This window comes from Cynocephalus volans, chromosome 4 (genome assembly GCF_027409185.1).
Source record: "Cynocephalus volans isolate mCynVol1 chromosome 4, mCynVol1.pri, whole genome shotgun sequence".
Classification (NCBI taxonomy): domain Eukaryota; kingdom Metazoa; phylum Chordata; class Mammalia; order Dermoptera; family Cynocephalidae; genus Cynocephalus; species Cynocephalus volans.
Window position 1 is genome coordinate 67,189,310 of NC_084463.1, and position 22,561 is coordinate 67,211,870.

At 35.0% G+C, this 22,561-nt stretch overlaps 1 protein-coding gene across 1 annotated transcript in view; it reads left to right on the plus strand.

Moving 5' to 3' along the window:
- LOC134376194 (serine-protein kinase ATM-like) overlaps positions 1-22,561 on the plus strand; it is a 35,947-nt gene that overhangs the window by 6,708 nt on the left and 6,678 nt on the right. Inside the window, exons 6-19 of the mRNA XM_063094833.1 lie at positions 1,357-1,591; positions 2,067-2,234; positions 3,261-3,374; positions 4,104-4,321; positions 5,151-5,358; positions 6,360-6,473; positions 6,791-6,949; positions 7,424-7,562; positions 8,596-8,678; positions 15,463-15,603; positions 16,393-16,509; positions 17,594-17,743; positions 19,667-19,832; positions 21,181-21,267. Of these exons, the coding sequence (XP_062950903.1) occupies positions 1,357-1,591; positions 2,067-2,234; positions 3,261-3,374; positions 4,104-4,321; positions 5,151-5,358; positions 6,360-6,473; positions 6,791-6,949; positions 7,424-7,562; positions 8,596-8,678; positions 15,463-15,603; positions 16,393-16,509; positions 17,594-17,743; positions 19,667-19,832; positions 21,181-21,267 (2,099 nt within the window). The remainder of the gene's footprint in view (positions 1-1,356; positions 1,592-2,066; positions 2,235-3,260; positions 3,375-4,103; positions 4,322-5,150; positions 5,359-6,359; positions 6,474-6,790; positions 6,950-7,423; positions 7,563-8,595; positions 8,679-15,462; positions 15,604-16,392; positions 16,510-17,593; positions 17,744-19,666; positions 19,833-21,180; positions 21,268-22,561) is intronic.

Sequence of the window (22,561 nt, forward strand, 5' to 3'; positions counted from 1 at the left end):
GGGAAATATGAAGAAGAGGCACAGAGGGAAAGTTTGATGAACTGGTGAAGAAATGTTTATGCTCTAGGACTAGATTTTATTTATCTACTTCAAGCAACACATATCATAACAAACCAAAGGCACATGCAAAGATGAGAATTTAGCTATCTCTATTAAGTTGGATATTAAAGAGATTTGTGAGAATGCAAAGCAGTGTCATTCTCACTAAATTTTGTTTTGCTTTGGGAAGTATAGTTATTTTCCCTCAAAATTGATATTTTGATATATAGTAGATTTATTATTTTTTTAAAATAAAGTAATATGTTTTAGATTTTTTTCAGTTTTACTTTCTAATATGGTAATTATCAATAGATAGAATCCAAAAAATGAAAGCTCTTTGGGGTCTTCAATAATTTGTAAGAGTGTAAAAGGGTTCCTGAGACTAAAAAGTTTGAGACCTGCTGCTATAGGATCATTTTGAGAGGAATTAAAGTTTTGGTTTCTATGAATTTGTGTTGCTCTTTCCTTCCCTATCAAGCAACTAAAAGAGCTTTCATTTCCTACTCATCTCCTCCTCATCATCAGTCTCCCTGCTTCATTTTTTTATTTCTCTCAACATAGTAGTCCTGAAGGATTGGACAGTATTGCTTAATTTAATCATCTGGGAATCATACTATTCATATAAACTAATTTTACCATGTGAATTTTCTAATCTGTTAATAAATAATGTTGTAAATGAAACCTTTGCCAGGATGCCAGCTTTTCCTTTACTGGATTGTGATTTTTTTGACAGTAGCACTGAGTCATCCCCAGTAGGTAACTAATGAATGAGTTTACTTAATTTCCTTGCTGGCATATCCTCATTTATCCCAAGGAGCATTGAAGCAGGACTAGACCTATAGACATTCTTTATGATAGGTCTGATGAATGTGTTCTCATTTCTTAAGAGTATTTATTTAGAAGTGCTGCTTTTTGTGATGTCAAAGTGTATTTTTAAGAAAATCTTTTAAAGTATTCATCATCTGTGGCCTCTCTGCTGACTTCTTAGAGGTCTGATCACATGGCATTTTGTAGTTTTATAAACTTTGGTCCATATTTAGGATTATTCACAAGTTCCCGTCCTATTGCTACAGAACTTTCTTGTATTATATATCTTAAGAACCTGCATGATTTATTTTTCATTCCTCTTGCTTATTTGCTTATGATCAAGAAGTTGGATGCCAGTTGTACAGAGGTTTATTTTTTTTATTGGCCGAATTAGTGTTTTACTGCATTAAAGCCTTAAAATTACTAATCCATGAACAAGATGTTGTAAAAAGGAGTCTTGAAAACTAGTATTTGTGAAAGAAGTTTAGAACTCTTTAATTTGGCTTTCAGATCAGTCACAGATGGACAACTCTCTGAAGTATATATGAAGTGGCGGAAACACTCCCAGCTTCTCAAGGATAGTGATTTTAATTTTCAGGAGCCTATCATGGCTCTACGCACAGTCATTTTGGAGATTCTGATGGAAAAGGAAATGGAGAATCCCCAAAGAGAATGTTTTAAGGACATTCTCACCAAGCACCTTGTAGAACTCTCTATATTTGCTCGAACTTTCAAGAATACCCAGGTAATAGGATTTAAAATTATGTCATCTCACCTCTTGACCTTTCTTTTTATTACTCAGAAAACAGAAAGCATGAGTGAAAAGGAAATATCATTGAGAGATAGAAATTGCTATTAAAATATTACCTAACTTAATTGTTTAAGATTTCCCATTTTGGAATTAGACAGACTGGAGTTTAAGCCTTGGGCAAGGTACCTATCTTCTCTCAATCTCAACTTCCTGTTATAAAATGAGAAGGTACCTAACTTACTAGTAACAATTCAACAATTTTATGTACTGTGTACGTATATGTATAGAGACAGACAGACAGACATACAGATGTGGAATAGGAGAATGGAAGGCAGGCAGAGAGGTCCTTAAGACAGTCCCTGACAAATAGTGAAGTTCTCAGTGAATGGTAGTTGCTGCTTTCCTTATTATTGTTAATAGTAGTAGTAGCAATAGTAAACTATTTATTTCTATGTCATTTTTATTTCAGCTCCCTGAAAGGGCAATATTTCAAATTAAACAGTATAATTCACCTAGTTGTGGAGTCTCTGAGTGGCAACTGGAGGAAGCACAAGTGTTCTGGGCAAAAAAGGAGCAGAGTCTTGCCCTGAATATTCTCAAGCAAATGATCAAGAAGTTGGATGCCAGTTGTACAGAGGTTTATTTTTTTTATTGGCTGAATTAGTGTTTTACTATATTAAAGCCTTAAAATTACTAATTCATGAACAAGATGTTGTAAAAAGGAGTCTTGAAAATTAGTATTTGTGAAAGAAGTTTAGAAACTATCTGTTTTTCTTATTTGTAACAATTCTCAGTCCATTATGTGGTAGGTTCATTTAATTTATCCCAATGTTAAACCTTATAACTTTCTGTAGAATTCGAGAAAGGTATGTGGGAAATAAACATGAAATAGCTATTATAAATTTCAAATGGCAAGTAAAAAAAAATGAAAGAGAAAATGCATGAGAGAACAAAAGTAGAAAATAAAAAGCAAGTTAGTACAACTAGGTTGTCAATCTAAATGCTTTGAAGATATCACATCTAATATTTTATCTAACAATACCTGTTAGGTTATTGCAATCTTGTGTTGCTCCTTCAGCTATAGTCCCTAGCATCTACAAAGTAGAGGCATTTATAGGAATCATGAAGTGTTCAAGGCTGGGCTGCAGTGGTGTCCCACAGGCACATTTTTGCTTAGAGAAGAATATCAACTTACTGTACTTTTCTAGATGTTAGATGCTTGTATGATATCCTGTATTATTAAAGAAGTCATCATGATACCAAAGCACTGTGTGCCAGTATGATATGTTTAAATATTGCTTAGCAGTGTAGGCTGTGTGGAATTACCTACCCTCTTTGTACCTCAGTTTTCTAATCTGCAACTTGGGGGTAGTAATAATACTCATTTTATAGGATTCTTATGAGGATTAAATGTATTAATATACATAATGCCATTAGGACGTGCCTGGCATTTATAAGTACTCAATAAATGTGAGTTGCTCTGATAATAATAAACAGCAGGGAATGATTATTTTATACACTGTTTACTTGGAATTGTTAAAATAGTTGAATGGTGAAAGCAGATGAGGAAAAACCTTCTTAAACTGCTTTTTTCCCCTACAGGGAGGATGTTTTTGTATAGTGATAATAAATTACATTTTTAGATTTTGCTTTTCTTATACAGAATGATCCCAGCCTAAAACTTATATACACAGAATGTCTGCGGGTTTGTGGCAACTGGTTAGCAGAAACTTGCTTAGAAAATGCAGCAGTCATCATGCAGACCTATCTAGAAAAGGTAAGATTTTGAAGCAACCCTTAAGTTAGTTATTTAGCATGAATATACTAGATCTTTTTATCAAGACCAAATGTATTTCAAAAGCAAATAAAAGTATGGTTTTATTTTTCCATATATTATTACTGCTGAATGGAACAATATATTTCCATATATTACTGCAGAATGAAACAATGTTATAAAAGAAGGAACTTATTTTGAAAGTAAATACAAGTATGGCTTCCCTGCTCTCCCTACCTCCCGCCACCAGTTACTCTTTCAACAAGTTGTTTCTGATAATTTCTCCAATTATTTATCTACAAAAATAGCTGATTAAGGAATATGCGAGTCAACCCTTGCTATTCATTTGTAGCCCAACCACTCACGAGCAAGGGCTAGGACTTCAGTACTCTAGCCCACTTGGATCTTCCTATTTCTCCTCATTCTTTTAGTTTGGCTAATTTCGGAAATAGTTACCTCACTAAATAAGTGTAAGATGAAAAGCATGATGTTATTTTCTTTAAATTTCATAGAGCTCTTTATTTTTGCACAGTTCCTTACAAATATTAGCTATTTTGGTTATTTCCACACTGTCAAAGTTGTTTTGAAAAGTCAAGAAAATATACTTCACATAATGTAGTTTTTACGTATATATAAGTTAAACTGTAGTGTGTATATTACCTTGATCTGAGTGATTTTTAAGATGTATTTAGTAGTTGTAACTGTAATTTAAATGATTGTGTTTTCTTGAAGGCAGTGGAAGTTGCTGGACATTATGATGGAGAAAGCAATGATGAGCTCAGAAATGGAAAAATGAAGGCATTTTTGTCATTAGCACGGTTCTCAGATACTCAGTACCAGAGAATTGAAAACTACATGAAATCATCTGAATTCGAAAACAAGCAAGCTCTCCTTAGAAGGGCCAAAGAGGAAGTGGGCCTCCTTAGGGAACATAAAATTCAGACCAACAGGTAACTAGGTGTCTACAGTGACAACTTTATGTTCACCAGTTAACTGAGTGAATGTTTTTGTGTAGAAAGTATGACTTCAGGGCCTGCCCCGTGACTCACTTGGTAGAGTGCGGTGCTGATAGCGCCAAGGCTGCAGGTTCGGATCCTACATAGGGATGGCCGGTGTGCTCACTGGCTGAGCGTGGTGTGGATGACACTGATCCAAGGGTTGCGATCCCCTTACCGGTCAAAAAAAAAGAAAGTATGACTTCATCTTCTTATCTGACTTAAAGTTTTGTTCACTAAAGCTTGGCTTAATTATATATAGATATTCTTGGCCCTACATTGAGTGGTTAATCACGACTTAAATTAGCATGTAAGACATTCACATGTGTTCTTTTATGAAGAATTCATGCTGTGGTTCTAAGCTTATTTGTAGAGTATGTAGATGTTAGCTTTTCATTTTGTCTTTTTTGGTTTGTTAGTTGGTGTCAGAGTTGAAAAAGAGGTAGGTGTTGAGATTAAATACAGAAGAGTTAATCTATTTTGACGTAATTAAATCTCTTTATTTAAACCTGCCTTGGGTCTGTATATTTTAGTGTAAGTAGAGAATTAAGTTAACTAAATAGCTTTAAGTAGTGTCTACTTTGTCCTCAGTTGTTGAGGAAGGCTGTGAATTACACAATTAAAACAAAAATAAATTTGTTCCCTTTATAATCCTTAGAATTTTGCTTTTTCTCCTGGGATGGATGTGTGATTTTTTTTTTATTTATGTTGTATGTCACGTGTGATTTTGTAATTCTGTAAAATTTTATGGCTTTTGTGTTTTACTTTAATTATCCAATTCAAGATACACCGTAAAGGTTCAGCGAGAGCTGGAGCTAGATGAATGTGCACTCCATGCACTGAAAGAGGATCGTAAACGCTTCTTATGTAAAGCAGTTGAAAATTATATCAACTGCTTATTAAGTGGAGAAGAACATGATATGTGGGTATTCCGACTTTGTTCTCTCTGGCTTGAAAATTCTGGAGTTTCTGAAGTTAATGGCATGATGAAGGCAAGTCTTATTCGACCCAATATTCTAGCCTGTGCTTTAAAAACTTAGACATAAGCCCCATGATGTCAGAGACTTTATATGTGGGTACTTCAAAAAGTTCATTGGAAGATTTGTATTATCTTTTAATTCTATTTTTCCATGAAGTTTGAAGTATCCTCATATACCCCTTTGTATTCTTAGCACTTGGTTTGATGTTCTGTACATAGATAAGCTCTAAATGATACAGGTTTGCGTGATGGTGAGAGAACTTAGGTCAGTCTTTTCCTACATCTTTGCAATTATCATAGGAGAATGCCCCGAATGGGGTACCAGATTGGGGGTTTGGAAAGCTATGAAAGATGGTGTGATCACAGGTGAGTTTTTCCACCTGCTTTATGCTTGCCTGGTATTTTTACAGTGAATTGCTTTCGTAGATGGAAAAAAGATATTTTAAAGAAAATACCAAGACAGCAATATTTCATAAGTTTTTATTTAAAAATCTGAGATTTTAGTGATGACACCTATGTTAAAGTTATGTTGATAAGATATATACCGTCAGTCAATTTGAAGGTTAAAGGTAAAATGGTTCTCTTGGATGAAAAGAATAAGACTCATAATAGATACAACTCTGCTGTAGTATACACTGAGTCCTGTTATTTTTGGCATTTAGGAAAAAATAATTATTCCATTTTATTGTACACTGATTTCTCAGGAGTGAATATCATAGTAGCACTCAGATCCATTTCTCCTTCTTGGATTCACTGGAACATAAGCAGTGCCAGGTATTCCAGTTCTGAATACAATTTAATTTAGGACAAAATACTTTGACTTACCAATGAATTTATCTAGAATCCCCATTAGAAAGACTTTCACAGATAGGAGAAGTGACAAGGAAGAAAATGTAGTTAGTGAAGTTTTGTTAACCACTAGATTGTGCTAGTAGAAGATTATTATGTTAGAGAATTTGCTTGACAATATTTGAAATTCATTTTTCTTAATTTTGTATTTATTTTTAATGATAGAGAGATGGAGTGAAGATCCCATCGTATAAATATTTGCCTCTTATGTACCAACTGGCGGCTAGAATGGGAACCAAGATGATGGGAGGCCTAGGGTTTCATGAAGTCCTCAATAATGTAAGTAAACCTGAAAATCAAAACACAATAATTGTTTTGCTTTTATATTATTATATACTATATAAAGTATATACTACTGTTCCTCTCTGGGAAGTAGAAATACAAAATTTTGTATTTTGTCTCTTCTCCGTGTTACTCAGTTTCTCTCTCTTCTTCCTCATATGCCTCTTTATCTGTTTCTTACACACAGAGACATACACACACTTCACCACTGCAGTATCTAGGCAGTAACACATTTTAATATTAAGCAAAATGAAAAATGTTGTGAATTTCCTTTGTTTATTTGCATAAAACCAATAGTTTTAATTTTCTTACAGCTCATCTCTAGAATTTCAGTGGATCACCCCCATCATACTTTGTTTATTATACTGGCCTTAGCAAATGCAAACAAAGATGAATTTTTGACCAAACCAGAGGCAGTAAGAAGGAGTAAAATAACTAAAAATGCACCTAAACAAAGCTCTCAGCTTGATGAGGTATTTGGATTAAACATACATACCTTTCTGAATTATGATATTCATTCTTTCCCAGAATATTTCTTTCTTAAGTTTCAGAGATTTCAAGAATGTGTTTTGCTGACAGTATTTAGTATGTAAATCCTTCGTTATTATGATGCCACTTAAGATTGATTCAAAATTCCTAAATATTTCTCAAAGCATAGGAGATATCAGTAGTATTTTACTTTTTTTTCTCACAGCAACAGGCAAAGGATAAAAACAGATTTTTGAAAGTCACCTAAGTCGTTGACTCTTGAGATTATTATATACCTTTGATATATTTCATTCATACCGTGACTGTTTTTTTGTATCTGAGGAACTACAGTCCTTCTATTGTCTAGATCTGCGTAAATTCTGGTTTTTTCTTCTTATAATTCTGAGAAGTATGACTGTTGGGTAGTTCTTTATGTAATGTTTTTTCTTTCTTTCATTCTTTTTAAAAAAAATTAATAGGATCGAATGGAGGCTGCAAACAAAATCATCTGTACAATCAGAAGTAGGAGACCTCAGATGGTCAAAAGTATTGAGGCACTTTGTGATGCTTATATTATATTAGCAAACTTAGATGCCACTCAGTGGAAGACTCAGAGAAGTACGTGTTTTAAAGAATGAGTGTTGCTTTCTTGCTATATTATTCACTGTAAGGATCTATTAATTACAAATCTTACTATGTAAATCTGTTTAAAATCACAAACAATGCTGTAATTACAAATGTAAAGGTGTTGGTGGTTATAATTCACACATGATACAAAAACTTAACTTTTATCTAATTACTCCAATATCCATTAGTTACTTTTTCAGTTAATATCTTTTAGTGGAACTGATAATAAGGACTACAATAAATTAATTATTTGGTTTCTTCTGGTAATATTTGGGTGCAAATACTTGCTGCAGAGAAATGCATAGTGGTAAGTCTATTAAGATAACTGGATAACTGAGAGTTTCCAGGGTCAAAGGTTTTTTAAATGATAAGGTTACTCACTGTGCCCTGGGACTTAAAAACAAAAAGGCCTTATCATTTTCTCCATAGGTGCTAGAATGTCTTTATTTGATCACTCTTTTGGCTGTGTCGGTTCAAATAATTATAAGCGACTGTAATATTTGGTTTTGTGACTGGCCTCTAAATACGCATTCGCTACTAAGAATCTCTCTCCTCATACTTTACCAATTGTTTTCCTTTTTCTATTCAGTATCTTCAAGTTTAAATCCTTATTACTTTAAAATAAGAATGGGACTTCACATAGTATTTCTCTAAGCAACAAAGAATATTGTCATGTTTTTTTAGTTGCATTTAATAGTAATGTGACAGGAGTACATAATGTATGTGCTATGCTAACTATTATGTAATTATTTTAATATGCTCAACCTGGTCCCTTAGGTAGAATCTGGTCTAATTATTAGTGCAAGGTAACCTGCAAATCAATTTGCAGACCACATGAATCATTGCTAAGATCTGACCCTGAGATGCATTGTGGCCCAAGCTCTCGGTCTTCATTTCTAAATTGGGGCATGAATTAAGATTAACCACAAGTTGCCTATGGGATCTGCTGAATACTCCTGCATCACCTTCATGGCTGTTCCTCAGTTTGCAGTTATCACTAATATCTTTTTATTTTTAAATATAGAAGGCATAAATATTCCAGCAGACCAGCCAATTACTAAACTCAAGAATTTACAATATGTTGTTGTACCTACTATGGAAATTAAGGTAATTTATCATTAACTCTTTTGATTTCTTAAATTAAAGTCCTCTCTATTAGATGGAACCATTTAAAGTAGCTACTTTTATATAGGTCAAAAGTAGTTAAATATTGGCAATTTCATGTGTTTCAACCGTTTTTCTGCATTAGATTCCCTTTGCCCAAGACTTAAGACACTCAAAGGCTTCTTCTCCTGCTTTCTTTTTCTTTGCCTTCAGTTTTAAACTTCCCATCTTTCTTATGAAGGTCTATAGACTATTCACTTCATTGGCCAGAAGGAAAGCTTCCATGTACTTATGAGAAGATTAATTTTTGACTTGGCAAGAAAGTTTCTAGTTATATTGTCTTTAAATTTTTGTATGCAGGAAAATATATTGGCTGTGATATATTACAGTATTAAGTAATACAGTATATTTTATAGTATTCAGGTGACTGTATATACATGATACATTAAGCTATGTCACAATCTTTTATTCTTAGAAGTACCATGTGGGCAAGGATATATGTAATAATAAACGTTATAGTTTAGAAAACGATAATTTTAAGTACATTGTAAATCTCTCCAAGTTTGCAGTTTAGTGCTTAGTATTTGTAGTTATGTGATTTGAAATATAGCTGCATCATTTGGATTAACTGATATTTTTCTAACTACATCAGCTAAGTTATTTAGCTGAATATTTCCTGAAAATGCCAAATTTAACAGTTATAACCTAGAAAACTCCTCTCCACCCTTTCCGAAAGTTTATTATATTTTTTGGGAGTAGTTATTTCTCAGATGACTTATCATATATGTGGTGACACCTGAATTCTGGTTTTTAAATAGTTTTTCAGCGACACTCTTCTAACTTGGTATGCCCTTGTTTTATTAAAGATATTTAGGAAGGTAAATTGTGTTATCTGTGTGTAATTTTTTAAAACCTTTTCCAATGTAAAATATTTTGTTTTCTTTTTTTTTGGTTGGCTGACTGGTACGGGGATCTGAACCCGTGACCGTGGTGTTATAAGGCCGAGTCAAATATTCTATCTTTCCTTATACAGAAACTAAAGTTATAGCTCCAGTTCTTAACCAATGGCAATTGTCATTTATTTCTCTATTTTTCTATTATTTATTTATTTATTTAAGAATATTCATGAGGTACAAAGCTAATTGTCACCCTTCCTGCCCATGATGTGAGGGCCACGTTCATGCTGGGGGCATACCCATTACCAGAAATTACTATTGCACCCCTTGTCTGCACCCAATTATCCCCAACTTTCCTCCCTTCCCCCCCCAACTTTGTAGCCCTAGGATTATTCCCTCCCTCTGTTAGACCGTGGCACTACTGTGATCTTTCTTTCCTTCTTTCCTTTCTCTCTTAGCTCCCATATTTGAGTGACCACATGTGGTATTTATCCCTCTGTGCTTTGCTTATTTCACTCAACATAAGTTTCTCCAGGTTCGTCCATGATGTTGCAAATGGGAGTATTTCATTCTTTTTTATGGCAGAGTAGTATTCCATAGTGTATATATACACCACAGTTTCCTTATCCAATCATCCATCGATGGAATTTAGGTTGGTTCTATATCTTGGCTATTGTAAACAGAGCTGCGATGAACATGGGAGTGCAGGTATCTCTTTGACATGATGATTTCCATTCCTCTGGGTATATACCCAGAAGTAGGATTGCTGGATCATATGGAAGATCTATGTGTAGTTGTTTGAGAAACCTCCATATTGTTTTCCGTAATGGTTGTACTAATTTACAGTCCCACCAACAGTGCAGCAGTGTTCCCATCTCTCCACACCCTCACCAGCATTTGTTATTCACCGTCTTTTTTGATTATAGCCAGTCTATCTGGAGCGAGGTGATATCTCAATGTGGTTTTAATTTGCATTTCCCTGATGACTGGTGATGTTGAGCATTTTTTCATGTATCTGTTGGCTGTTTGTATGTCTTCCTTTGAAAAATGTCTATTCATCTCCTTTGCCCATTTTTTAATTGGGTCATTTGGTTTTTTACTGTAAAATAGCTTGAGTTCTATGTATATTCTAGATATTAATCCCTTGTGAGATGCATAGTTAGCAAAAATTTTCTCCCATTCTGTAGGTTGTCTTTTCACTCTGTTGATGGTTTCCTTTGCTGTGCAGAAATTTTTTAGTTTGATATAGTCCTATTTGTTTATTTTTTCTTTTGCTGCTTGTGCTTTCAGGCTCATGTTCATAAAGCCTGTGCCCTGACCTAACTGCTGAAGTGTTTCACCTATATTTTCCCTTAGTAATTTTATAGTTTTGGGTTTTATACCTAGGTCTTTAATCCATTTTGAATTGATTTTAGTGTATGGTGAGAGATGCATATCTAGTTTCATTCTTCTGCATATGGATATCCAGTTTTCCCAGCACCACTTTTCGAAGAGGCAATCTTTTCCCAATGTAGATTTTTGTTGCCTTCATCTAATATCAGATCACTGTAAGCCTGAGGAGTGATTTCTGCGTTCTCAATTCTAGTCCACTGGTCTGAATGTCTATTTTTATACCAGTACCATGCTGTTTTGGTTACAACAGCTTTGTAGTATAATTTGAAGTCAGGCAGAGTTATGCCTCCAGCTGTGTTTTTTTTTGCTCAGAATTGCTTTAGCTATTTGGGGTCTTTTGTTTTTCCATATGAAAGATAAGATTGTTTTTTCCATTTCTGTGAAGAATGACATTGGCATTTTGATGGGGATTGCATTGAATCTGTAGATCACTTTGGGTAGTATAGACATTTCACAATGTTAATTCTTCCAATCCAAGAGCATGGAATATCTTTGCATCTTTTTGTGTCTTCTTTAATTTCTTTCAGAAGTGGTTTGTAGTTCTCATTGTAGAGGTCTTTCACCTCCTTGGTTAAATTGATCCCTAGGTATCTTATTTTGGGGGGGGACAATTGTAAAGGGGTTTACTTTCTTTATTTCTCCTACTGTTAATTCATTATTTTTGTATATAAATTCTACTAATTTGGGGGCATTTATTTTGTATCCTGCAACATTACTGAAGTTATTTACCAGTTCTAGGAGTTTTTTGATAGAGTCTTTAGGTTTTTCTGTATACAGTATGATGTCATCTTGCAGATAGAGAAAATTTGACTTCATCTTTTCCAATCTGGATTCCCTTTATTTCTTTCTCTTGCTTGATTGCTCTAGCTAGTACCTCTAGTACTATGTTAAATACAAGTGGTGAGAGTGAACATCCTTATCTTGTTCCTGTCCTTAAGGGGAAGGCCTTCAATTTTTCCCCATTCAAAATGATACTGGCAGTGGGCTTGTCATAAATGGCTTTAATTGTGTTGAGATATTTTCCTTCTATATCTAATTTTTTGAGAGTATTTATCAGGAAGGGATGCTGAATTTTGTAAAATGCTTTTTCTGCATCTATTGAGATAATCATACGGTCTTTGTCCTTGAGTTTGTTGATGTGTTGTATTACATTTATTGACTTTCGTATGTTAAACCATCCTTGCATACCTGGGATGAATCCCACTTGATCATAGTATATGATTTTTTTAATATGTTGCTGTATTCTGATTGCCAATATTTTGTTGAGGATTTTAGCATCTAGGTTCATCAAGGATATTGGCCTATAATTTTCTTTTTTTGTTGTGTCTTTATCTGGTTTTGATATCAGAGTTATGTTGGCCTCATAGAATGAGTTTGGGAGAGTAGCATCTGTTTCAATTGTTTGGAATAGTTTGAGGGGAATTGGTATTAACTCCTCTTTAAACGTTTGATAGAGTTTAGCCATAAAGCCATCCGGACTCCTTTTTTGTTGTTGTTGGAAGATTGCTAATTACTGCTTCAATCTCCTTGCGTGTTATTGGTCTGTTCAGGTTTTCTGTCTCTTCTTGGTTCAGTCTTGGTAGTTTATATGTGTCTAGAAACTTATCCATATCTACCAAATTTTCGTATTTGTTGTCATACAGTTGTTTGTAATAGTCTCTAATGATTCTTTGTATTTCTGTGGTATCATTTGTAATGTCTTCCTTTTCATTTCTGATTTTTGTTATTTGGGTCTTCTCCTTTTTTTTTCGTTAACCAAGCTAATGGTGTGTCTATTTTATTTATCTTCTCAAAAAACCAACTTTTAGTTTTGTTGATCTTTTCTTGTTTTTTGGGTCTCTTTTTCATTTAGTTCTGCTCTGATCTTAATTAATTCTTTCCATCTACTACCTTTAAGTTTGGATTGTTGTTGTTTTTCAAGTTCTTTGAGGCATAGTGTTAAGTCGTTTATTTGAAGTCTTTCCATTCTTTTGATATAAGCATTTACTGTAATAAATTTGCCTCTTAGTACTGCTTTTGCAATATGCCATACGTTTTGGTATGATGTATGTTTATTTTCATTAGTTTCTAGGAATTTTTTGATTTCCTGTTTAATTTCTTCTTGGACCCATAAGTCATTCAGGATCCTATTATTTACTTTCCATTTATTCGTATAGCATCCAGACTTTTGCTTATTGTTTATTTCAGTTTTAGTCCATTGTGGTCTGGAAAGATAGTTGGAATGATTTCAGTTTTTAAAAATTTGTTGAGACTAGATTTGTGAACTAATATGTGGTCTATCCTGGAGAATGTACCATGAGCTGATGAGAAGAAAGTGTATTCTTTGACTGTTGGGTGAAATGTTCTGTATATATCTGCCAAGTCCAGTTGGTCTGGGGTGCAGATTAAATCCTGTGTCTCTTTGTTGATTTGTTGCCTGGAAGACCTGTCGCATACTGAGAGAGGGATGTTCAAGTCACCCACTATTAATGTATTAAGTCCATCTCTTTCTTTAGGTCTAAGAGTGTTTCCTTAATATATCTAGGTGCTCTGGTATTGGGTGCATACATGTTTATGATTGTTATGTCTTCTAGCTGGATAGTTGCCTTTATCATTACACAGTGGCCTTCTTTGTCTTTTTTTTTTAATGTTTTTTGTTTTAAAGTCTGTTTTGTCTGATATAAGAATAGCTACTCCTGCTCATTTTGGGTTTCCATTTGCACGGTATATCTTTTTCCATCCCTTCACTTTTAGTCTGTGTGTGTCTCTACAGGTGAGGTGGTTCTCTTGAAGACAGCATATACTTGGGTCTTGCTTTTTAATCCAGTCAGTCTGTCTTTTGAATGGGGAGTTTAGTCCATTCACATGTAGAGTAGTTATTGACAAGTGTTGCTTAATTCCTATCACTTAATTGCTTTTTGTTTAGATGGTTTAAATATCCTTTGATTATTATTTCCCCTTTTATTTCTCTTCTTCAATGTTAGTTGGGAATTTAAGGTGGAATGATTTAACTTCTTTCTCTTTCTTGCTGGCATTTTTGTTTTAACTGTGGGTTTTGCTCTGTCTTGTGTATTTGTGATAGTGGGCACCATTAGTCAGATGCCAGATAAATGACTCCCTTGAGAATTTCTTGCAGTGCTGGTCATGTGGTGGTGAACTCCCACAACTTTTGTTTGTCTGGGAAATACACTATTTCTCCCTCATTTCTGAAGGAGAGGCTTGCTGCGTAAAGAATTCTTGGCTGGCAGTTTTTTTCTTTTAGTATTTTAAATGTATCATTCCACTTTCTTCTGGCCTGTAGGGTTTCGGTTGAGAAGTCTGCTGTTAGTTTGATGGGGGTTCCCCTAAATGTGACCTGACGCTTTTCTCTTGCTGCTTGTAGAATTCTCTCTTTGTCTTTGAGCTTTGTGAATTTAACTATAATATGTCTTGGGGAGGATCTTTTTGGGTTGAATCTGTTTGGGGACCTTTGAGCTTCCTGGATCTGAAGGTCTGTATATTGCCCTACACCTGGGAGTTTTCTGTTACTATTTCCTCGAGTAGGTTTGGAATACCTTTTCCTTTCTCCTCCCCTTCAGAAATACCCACAATTCAGATGTTAGAGCGCTTGAGGTTGTCTGCTATCTCTCTTAGAATTTCCTTGTTATTTTTAATTCTTTTTTCTTTTTTTGGTCTGCCTGAATTCTTTCAAAAAGACCATCATCAGGCTCTGAAATTCTTTCTTCTGCTTGCTCTACCCTGCGGCTCAAGCTCAGTTGTGTTTTGTATTTCACTGAGTGAGTCTTTCATTTCTAGAAGTTCTGCTACACTCTTTTTTAAGGTATTGCTCTCTTTGTAGATTTCCTCCTTCATATTCTGAATATTTTTTTCTTGTTTTTTTTTTTGTGTTCTCTAATTGAGTCTTCCTTTATTTTAAGTTTTCTTAAGATCATTACTTGAAATTCTTTTTCGGACATTTCAAAGATTCCCTGTTCTGGGGAGTCTGACTTTGGAGCATTACTATATTCTTTTGGTGGTATCATTTTTTCTTGATTGTTTCTACCTCTAGTACTTTTTTGATGATGCTCGGTCATTTGGTAGAGGGTTTGCTTCTTCTATTACACTAAGGTTGGCTGTGTAGTGGCCCTGGTTGCTACTGTGGAGGTGAGTTATCTTTGTTTGATAGTAGGTGTGATGGTGGTTATGTTAAACCACGTTGGTTCCTGTTCTAGACTCTGTGGATGTAGAATGGGCTCCTAGTGCCATCCGGTTCTGCTAGGTCAAACTCGGTGAGTCGGACCAATAGGCTGGTGCTCGCCCTGGGGTCCAAGAAGCGGGGAGGGACCACCTCTAGCTGCAGGGCGCTGTGTGGGGCCTGGCACTCTCCCCCCTGGGTACGAAGCGGGGTGAGGGTCTGCATCCAGCCGCACAGTTCCACTGCTGTATTCCTCTGTTTAATGTTAAAATTGCCATTTATAATGTATTTTTCTTTAACGTAAATAGCGTATCTGACTTTTTATCATATTTATATTTTTTATTAGGTGGACCCCACTGGAGAATATGGAAATCCGGTTACTATACAGTCATTTAAAGCAGAATTTCGCTTAGCAGGGGGTTTAAATTTACCAAAAATAATAGATTGTGTAGGTTCTGATGGCAAAGAAAGGAGACAGCTTGTCAAGGTGAGACTTTCCTTCTCTGATGTGGTCTTTACAGGGTTTTAATGAAGTCAAAGTTGAAGAAAAACTTTAGTTGATATTTTCTTCCTGCTTTATTTGGGTCTTCATATTTATTCTGAATAATTACAAGTGAGGAGAAATTGTAGAATAGAAATGTAGTATATTCTAGAACCAGAATGCTTTTCTCCATTTTTGTGTGTCTCTGAAAGACCATCATTATTATAACGTTGATTCAAGTAAAAGAATACTGTTAAGTTACAGACATGTTGAGGTTAACAATCAACTTACTTGTGAAAAAGTGTTTTGGTGGCTATTGCTTATTTCCTTGAATAGTACAAGTTGAAGGCCTTTGCCTCAGTATACTGGGCCTGGTACTGTGCCAAGTGCTATTTAGTGTATCAGAAACGGACAGCATTCCTCCTTTACTGTTTGCTCAAGAGCTCTTTTGGCAGTGCTGGTGATTGATGGAGAAATACAGGGATTTGTAGAAAGATACAGTGCTGCTCCACTCAGGCATTTTGCAGTGTACCCTCAGGTGGGGGAATTCTAATTAGTCTAATTACAAAAGCAGCTGGGGAAACTTTTTTTTCTAAATCAGTCTACCTACCCAGTGTTATAGCTTATTCTAAATGAAAGAATGGCAGTAGGTCTTAGTTATTTGAGAGACTGTTAAGAGGAGCACAGATGCTCAGATTGATTTCTAAATGCCTTTTCCTGTCCTCAGATGACTCTGTGTGTGTTTTTATGATAAAATGAACTGTGCTTAGTTATTCATGTTTGATTATGCTGAAGGGCCGTGATGACCTGAGACAAGATGCTGTCATGCAGCAGGTTTTCCAGATGTGTAAAACATTACTACAGAGGAACACTGAAACTAGGAAGAGGAAATTGACTATTTGCACATATAAGGTAAGTAGTTTGAACTTCTACTGTACAAAGGAACAAATAGTAGACATTTTAGGCTTTGTGAGCCACATTGGTCTATGTTGCATATCTACCACTCTCTCCATTCTTCTCTCTCACTTTCTCCTTGTGATGGATGACTCATCTCCACTTGGTTCGCCTTCTCTTTTGAGCTTAGATACACCAATTTCATTTTCATATCACAGCTTTTCTACTTCCCTCTGCCTGGAATGCTCTTCTCTCAGATCATTGTACCAGTTACTCCCTTACTTCATTCAGGTCCAATGTCACCTCCTCAAAAAGAGTCCTTCTCTGACCAAGTCACCATTACAGTAGTCTCCCCTTATCTGCAGGAAGGTCTTGTATTAGAATATATAAGACCTCCAGTGGATGCCTGAAACTGTGGTAGTAACCAAACACTATATACTATGTTTTTTCCTATACATACATACCTATGATAAAGTTTACTTTATAAATTAGGCACAGTAAGAGATTAACAACAAATAACTAATAATTAAATAGAACATTACAATATACTATAATAAGATTTATGTAAATGTGGTTTCTGTCTCTCAAAATATCTTATTGCCCTGTGCCATGGGCCACTGAAACCACAGAAAGCAAAACTGCACGTAAGGGGAGACTATAATTAAAGTCTTCCTTAAGACATGAAGCAAAAGCATTTCAACATTTTAGTACATTAAAAAAAATATATAAAGTTAAAAATACCATAAAGACGAGTGACCAACTGAGAAAAGCAGAGTTGATTCTTCTGCTAAATGGAACAAACTAAATATGGATCTATCACAGATGATAATGAGTATAATTAACAGGAGTTATCTCTCAGGGAATTGTGGAGATAGAGAGATGGGCAGGCTCTCAGAAGTCTAAGCAGCTGGCTAGAAAATCATAATCTTTGATCGTAAGTTTATTTCTGGTTGCTTTCCTCCAAAGAGCTTTGTCTCCTTTGGACAGAGAAATATTAACACAACTTGAAAAAATGCTTTGCACTGACTCTGATAGTCGAATGATCATGAAATACTCTTTAATGGCCTTCCATAATCAAAAAGTATTTAATCTGCAACTTCAGGTGGTTCCCCTGTCTCAGCGAAGTGGTGTTCTTGAGTGGTGCACGGGAACTGTCCCTATTGGTGAATTTCTTGTTAACAATGAAGATGGTGCTCATAAAAGATACAGGCCAAAGGATTTCAGTGCCCATCAATGCCAGAAGAAAATGATGGTGAGTGGCACTCAAAAGTTATTGCAAGATTATATTTAATAACTTATTAAAGCTGATGGCTATCAAATATTATAGAATATAAAAAGTTTTAGCTTCATGGGATAATTGTTAAAGGTGCTAAGTAAGAGAAAGTAAGCTCACCAGAGTGAAAGCATGAGTGAAAAAGAAAGGTTTTTAAAATATGTGAAGTGTCAGTTCTTGTTAGATAAGAAATTTAAACATTATTCGATTTATGCTAATTTGCTTTTAATTTGGGGTAAGCTAATTCTTAACACACTAACTAAAACAAAACAGCTTATGAAATGATTTTTATAAGAAACTGATATAGATAGAGAATTTTCTAAAACATTTGCCATGTCACACTGGCCATCTGGTCTGACATGCGTTCACCAGATGAGCAATATTTATTGAATGCCTTCTGTCTACAACGTACTATGCTGAGACTTCACAAATATTATGACTAATCATTATTGTTCTTACCTTATTTTAAAATGAGAAGTTCAGAGAATTTAACTTGCCCAAAGTCAATGAACTAATAAATAGTGGAGCAAGAATTTGAAGTCTGTCCAACTTCAAAATCCATTTACTTTTCATTTTATTGTGCTTTCTGTCACATGTTTTTAAAAATGTGTGGTTAGTGCTATAGGCATTGTGATAGAAGTCTGTACAGGTCACAGAGAGTACAGTGTAAGCATGGAGGAGGAGGTGGTTAGTTCTACCAGGGGCAGGGAGGAGTGGAGAGAATTAGATTCAAGAAAAGTCTTCATAGAGGAGATGTTTGAGCTCAGTTTTTTAAATGAGTTTGTTTCCAGGTAGAAGGAGCATACAAGCAAAGGGAAAGAGGCATGAGCAGGCAAAGGCAGCATAGGCTTAGTCTTTGAGGAGGAATAAATAGATGAGGTTGGAGCAGTAGTTGTTGGTCAGAAAGTGGAGGGTTACTTTATGAAATGCTAAGAAGTTTGTCTTTAGTGACAGAGGCCCTTTGAGAAGGATAGTGATATCAGATTTGCATTTTAGAAAGCCGACTCTGACAGCACTGTGGGTTATATTTTTGAGAAAGCAGACCGGAATCGTGAGACAGGGTCTGAGCTAAGACTAATAACATTAGTAATGGAGAATTGTGGGTAGATATGAGAAATATTAAGGAGGCAGAAGTAATGGGATTTGATGCTGATTAGAAGTGAGGCTGGGGAAAAGTAATAGTCTCCTTTTCTGGTTCTCCCAGACGGGGTGGTTAGTGAGGCTGTTTACTGAATTAAAGAATATAGGAGTGGCTGAGGTTTACCAAAGATGAAGAGTTGTTTTGTTTGGGTTTGGGAGTGATCCAAGTGAAGATGTTAAGTGGGCAATTTAATAAGTGGGGGCTTATTAAAGATATCTGGGCCAAAGATACAGATTTAGAAGTCATCAGCACATAGATGAGAGTTGAGCTCATTGAAGTAGATAAGCTTTGCTTCAGGCAAGTGTTATATAGTGAGAAGATGCTGGAGAACAGATATCTGAGACATGTCAACTGTTTTGCCTCACCAGCCACCCAGAGATTCTTCCACTTTTCCTCCTTTTCACTGTTTCCTATTGCACCCTGGTGCTGTGATGCCACCTGAGATTATCTGGAGACACATTTGGCATGTCTGTGTTTACTTCCACCTACATTATAGGATTATTCAGAATGGAATTTAGTTAAAACAAATAACAGTCACTGTTGTTGTGCCTCCTTCCTCTATGATTAATATGAAAATCCTAAAGGGATTATCACTTGTAAGTAATTGCTGCCCTGACCAGACTGTTAACTTCTTGTGGGTAGAGGATCTTGTTCATCTTTTTATTGCCCCTATATCATTTTTTCATGTAGAAACATAGTAGGCATTAGTTGAATTAGTTGGACACAATATTGAGAAAATAATATATATGATCTATTTAAAGAATGTGCAAAAGAAGTCTTTTGAAGAAAAATATGAAACCTTCATGGATATTTGCCAAAATTTTCAACCAGTTTTCCGTTACTTCTGCATGGAAAAATTCTTGGACCCAGCTGTTTGGTTTGAGAAACGATTGGCTTACACTCGCAGTGTGGCCACTTCTTCTATTGGTAATCTTGTACATCTTAGTAGATTCAGCACTTTTCTACATTCTGAGTTGCAAGGGGATGTTGCTGGTGATGGTGGTTGTTAAACAAACCATCTTTATCATTAGATCATCGTGTTTCTTGCTCATCCTGATTCTTAGCTTCTCTAACCATAGCTTTTTATAGCTTTTGCAGAAGAGAATTCTCCTGTTCCAAGGTAGGGAAATAAGACTGGTTTTTCTTATTCTTTGTTTTATAGTGAATATGGCTTATTTTCTCTCTTGTCAATATATTATTTTCTGAGATTTTTCTTTGGAAAATATTAAAACCTTTGATAACTCCATTTGACTTATTTCCTTTAATCATTGTTATTCTTTCGCATAGAACCTCTATAAAATCGTGATATTATCACCCAATGATTGATCCTGTTTAACAGAATTTTGTTTTCAGAATAGAAATCATGATATATACATGTTCAAATATTTAGTACACAACATATGTTTTGACTTCATTTTTTAATTTCTCAGAAATTGGAATAGCTAGGTAGGGTAATCAGCAAAATTCTAGAGTATGAGAACCAATAGGAACTTTAGAAGTCATCTGATCTATTGGTTTTCAACTAAAGATGACTCCTTCCATCACTTATGTACCAAACCCCAGGGAGACAGAGAATGTAGGTTTTGAAAAAGTTCACAAGTAATCACTAATCTGATTCAGCTAATTTAGTTTATAAATAGGAATGTAGGCCCAGTTAATAACAGAGCTAGCCAGACACCAGGCATCCTGACTCCCTACCCAGTGTTTTTTCTGTAACATCACATGGTGCCTCTCATTTATGTTAAAACCATTTTAAGGCATATCATCATCTGTCTTAAAAATAGAAATGCAGTTTTTCCTGGATATATACCTGGTGAGATGAATTAATGATTAATTTGTATTAAATCTAATTCATTAAGCAGAAGAAAGTTTCACTGAAGAATAAAGAATTTACCCATAGATGTCTCAAATTATAAGTATGCTCAACGAAAATTTAAGTACCTATGATGTGATGCTTTAGCCCAAGTAAATAATTGATTTCAACTTTAACCACACTAATTTTCGGACTACTAGTATTTTGAAATGTGTGCCTGTTAGTAAAGAGAAAATATTGTTTAGGTGATCATCTAGGATTTATAAAATGCAGTATGCATGAAAATAGCTGGCAAGATATGACTTCAACTCAAAATGGCCAGTTACCTACATAATTTCCTTTAGGCCAAAAAGTCTAAACTACTTAAAAATTATATAGCGTCAATGGTATTAGTTGAAATAACGGTTAAATGTGTATTACAAATAGATGACATCAGTGATTTCGGGTTGTTTTTTTCCCCAGTTGGTTACATACTTGGACTTGGTGATAGACATGTACAAAATATCTTGATAAATGAGCAGTCAGCAGAGCTTGTACATATAGATTTAGGTAAGTAATAGAAGATAAGTATCTTTATTCCATTTAACAAATACTTGGTCATCAAGGAATGTAGTTTGCCTACCCAGATACTACAAATTAGAGGGAGACAGACACATCAAAGCAATAAATATTGCTGGGATTTTTTTTTAAAGTATAAATACAGTGCTGCTGAAAGGAGTAGCTAACTCTGCCTAAGATAATGAGTAAAACTTACTAGAAGAGTGACATTTGAGCCAGGTCTGCAAGAAAGAAAGGAAGGATAAATCAGAAGATAGAACAGATTTGGAAGAAAGAACAATTAAGATACATAGCATGTTGTGAGAATGATGATACACTAAATGTGGCTGGAGTGAAGTTTGTATGTAGTTGAGTATCTTGAGAGATGGATTGGTAGGAGATTTTTAAAAACCAGGCTAAGGAGTTTTGACTTTAGTTTGTTAAGTGATGGGAAGTAAATGAAGATATATTTAAGCGGGACATGATCATATTTGACTTTTGGAAAGATAATTTCAGGAGCAATTTGGAAGCAGTACTGGCAGCAGAAGACAAATTAGGGGGTGTTATAATAGTTTAGATGAGAAATGATGATTATTTTGAAGTATTAGTGGAATTTCCAGGTAGAGTAGACATTTAATATGTAAGAAAGAAAAGAGTTTGAATATAATCACAGAGATCTAGAGTCTTCAGAAAATAGATTTCAGTAGAAGTCATTGGACTGGAGAAGGTTCTGATCTTACACATCCTTGATAAAAAGGACTAAAGATAGAATTGTACAAAATGCTAGCATTGAAAATTCAGGTCAGAAAAAGACTGAATAATCAATAAGTCATGGAAAGTAGGATGTAGAGATATCTCGGAAGCCACGGGAGGAAAAAATTTCATGAGGGATGTAGTGCTCAACAGTATCTAACGTAGAATGGTCAGATAGGATGAATGCTGAAAATGGGCCTTTGAATTTAACAATAGATCAATCTTAGAGATGTAGGAAGTACCCTTTGGATAGAATGGAGGAAGCCAGATTGTAAAATGGCAAGGATTGAATGAAAGTTAAGGATGTGTGTAGATGAAGAATGTGGAATTATTCTCCAAGAAGTTTAGAAGTGAAGGGAAGGATGGAGAGAAGTTTGCTGCAGAGATAAGAGACATACCTTTGGTTTTTGCTTTCTTAAAAGGGGAGAGGTGTGATCATGTTAGATACTCCAGATATATGAGAAAAACAAGATGATTGAAATAGCAGGGGAAATCATTATGTATGTATGTGTTTGGTAGCATTGGCTTTAGATTGAAGGCATGTTAACTTTTC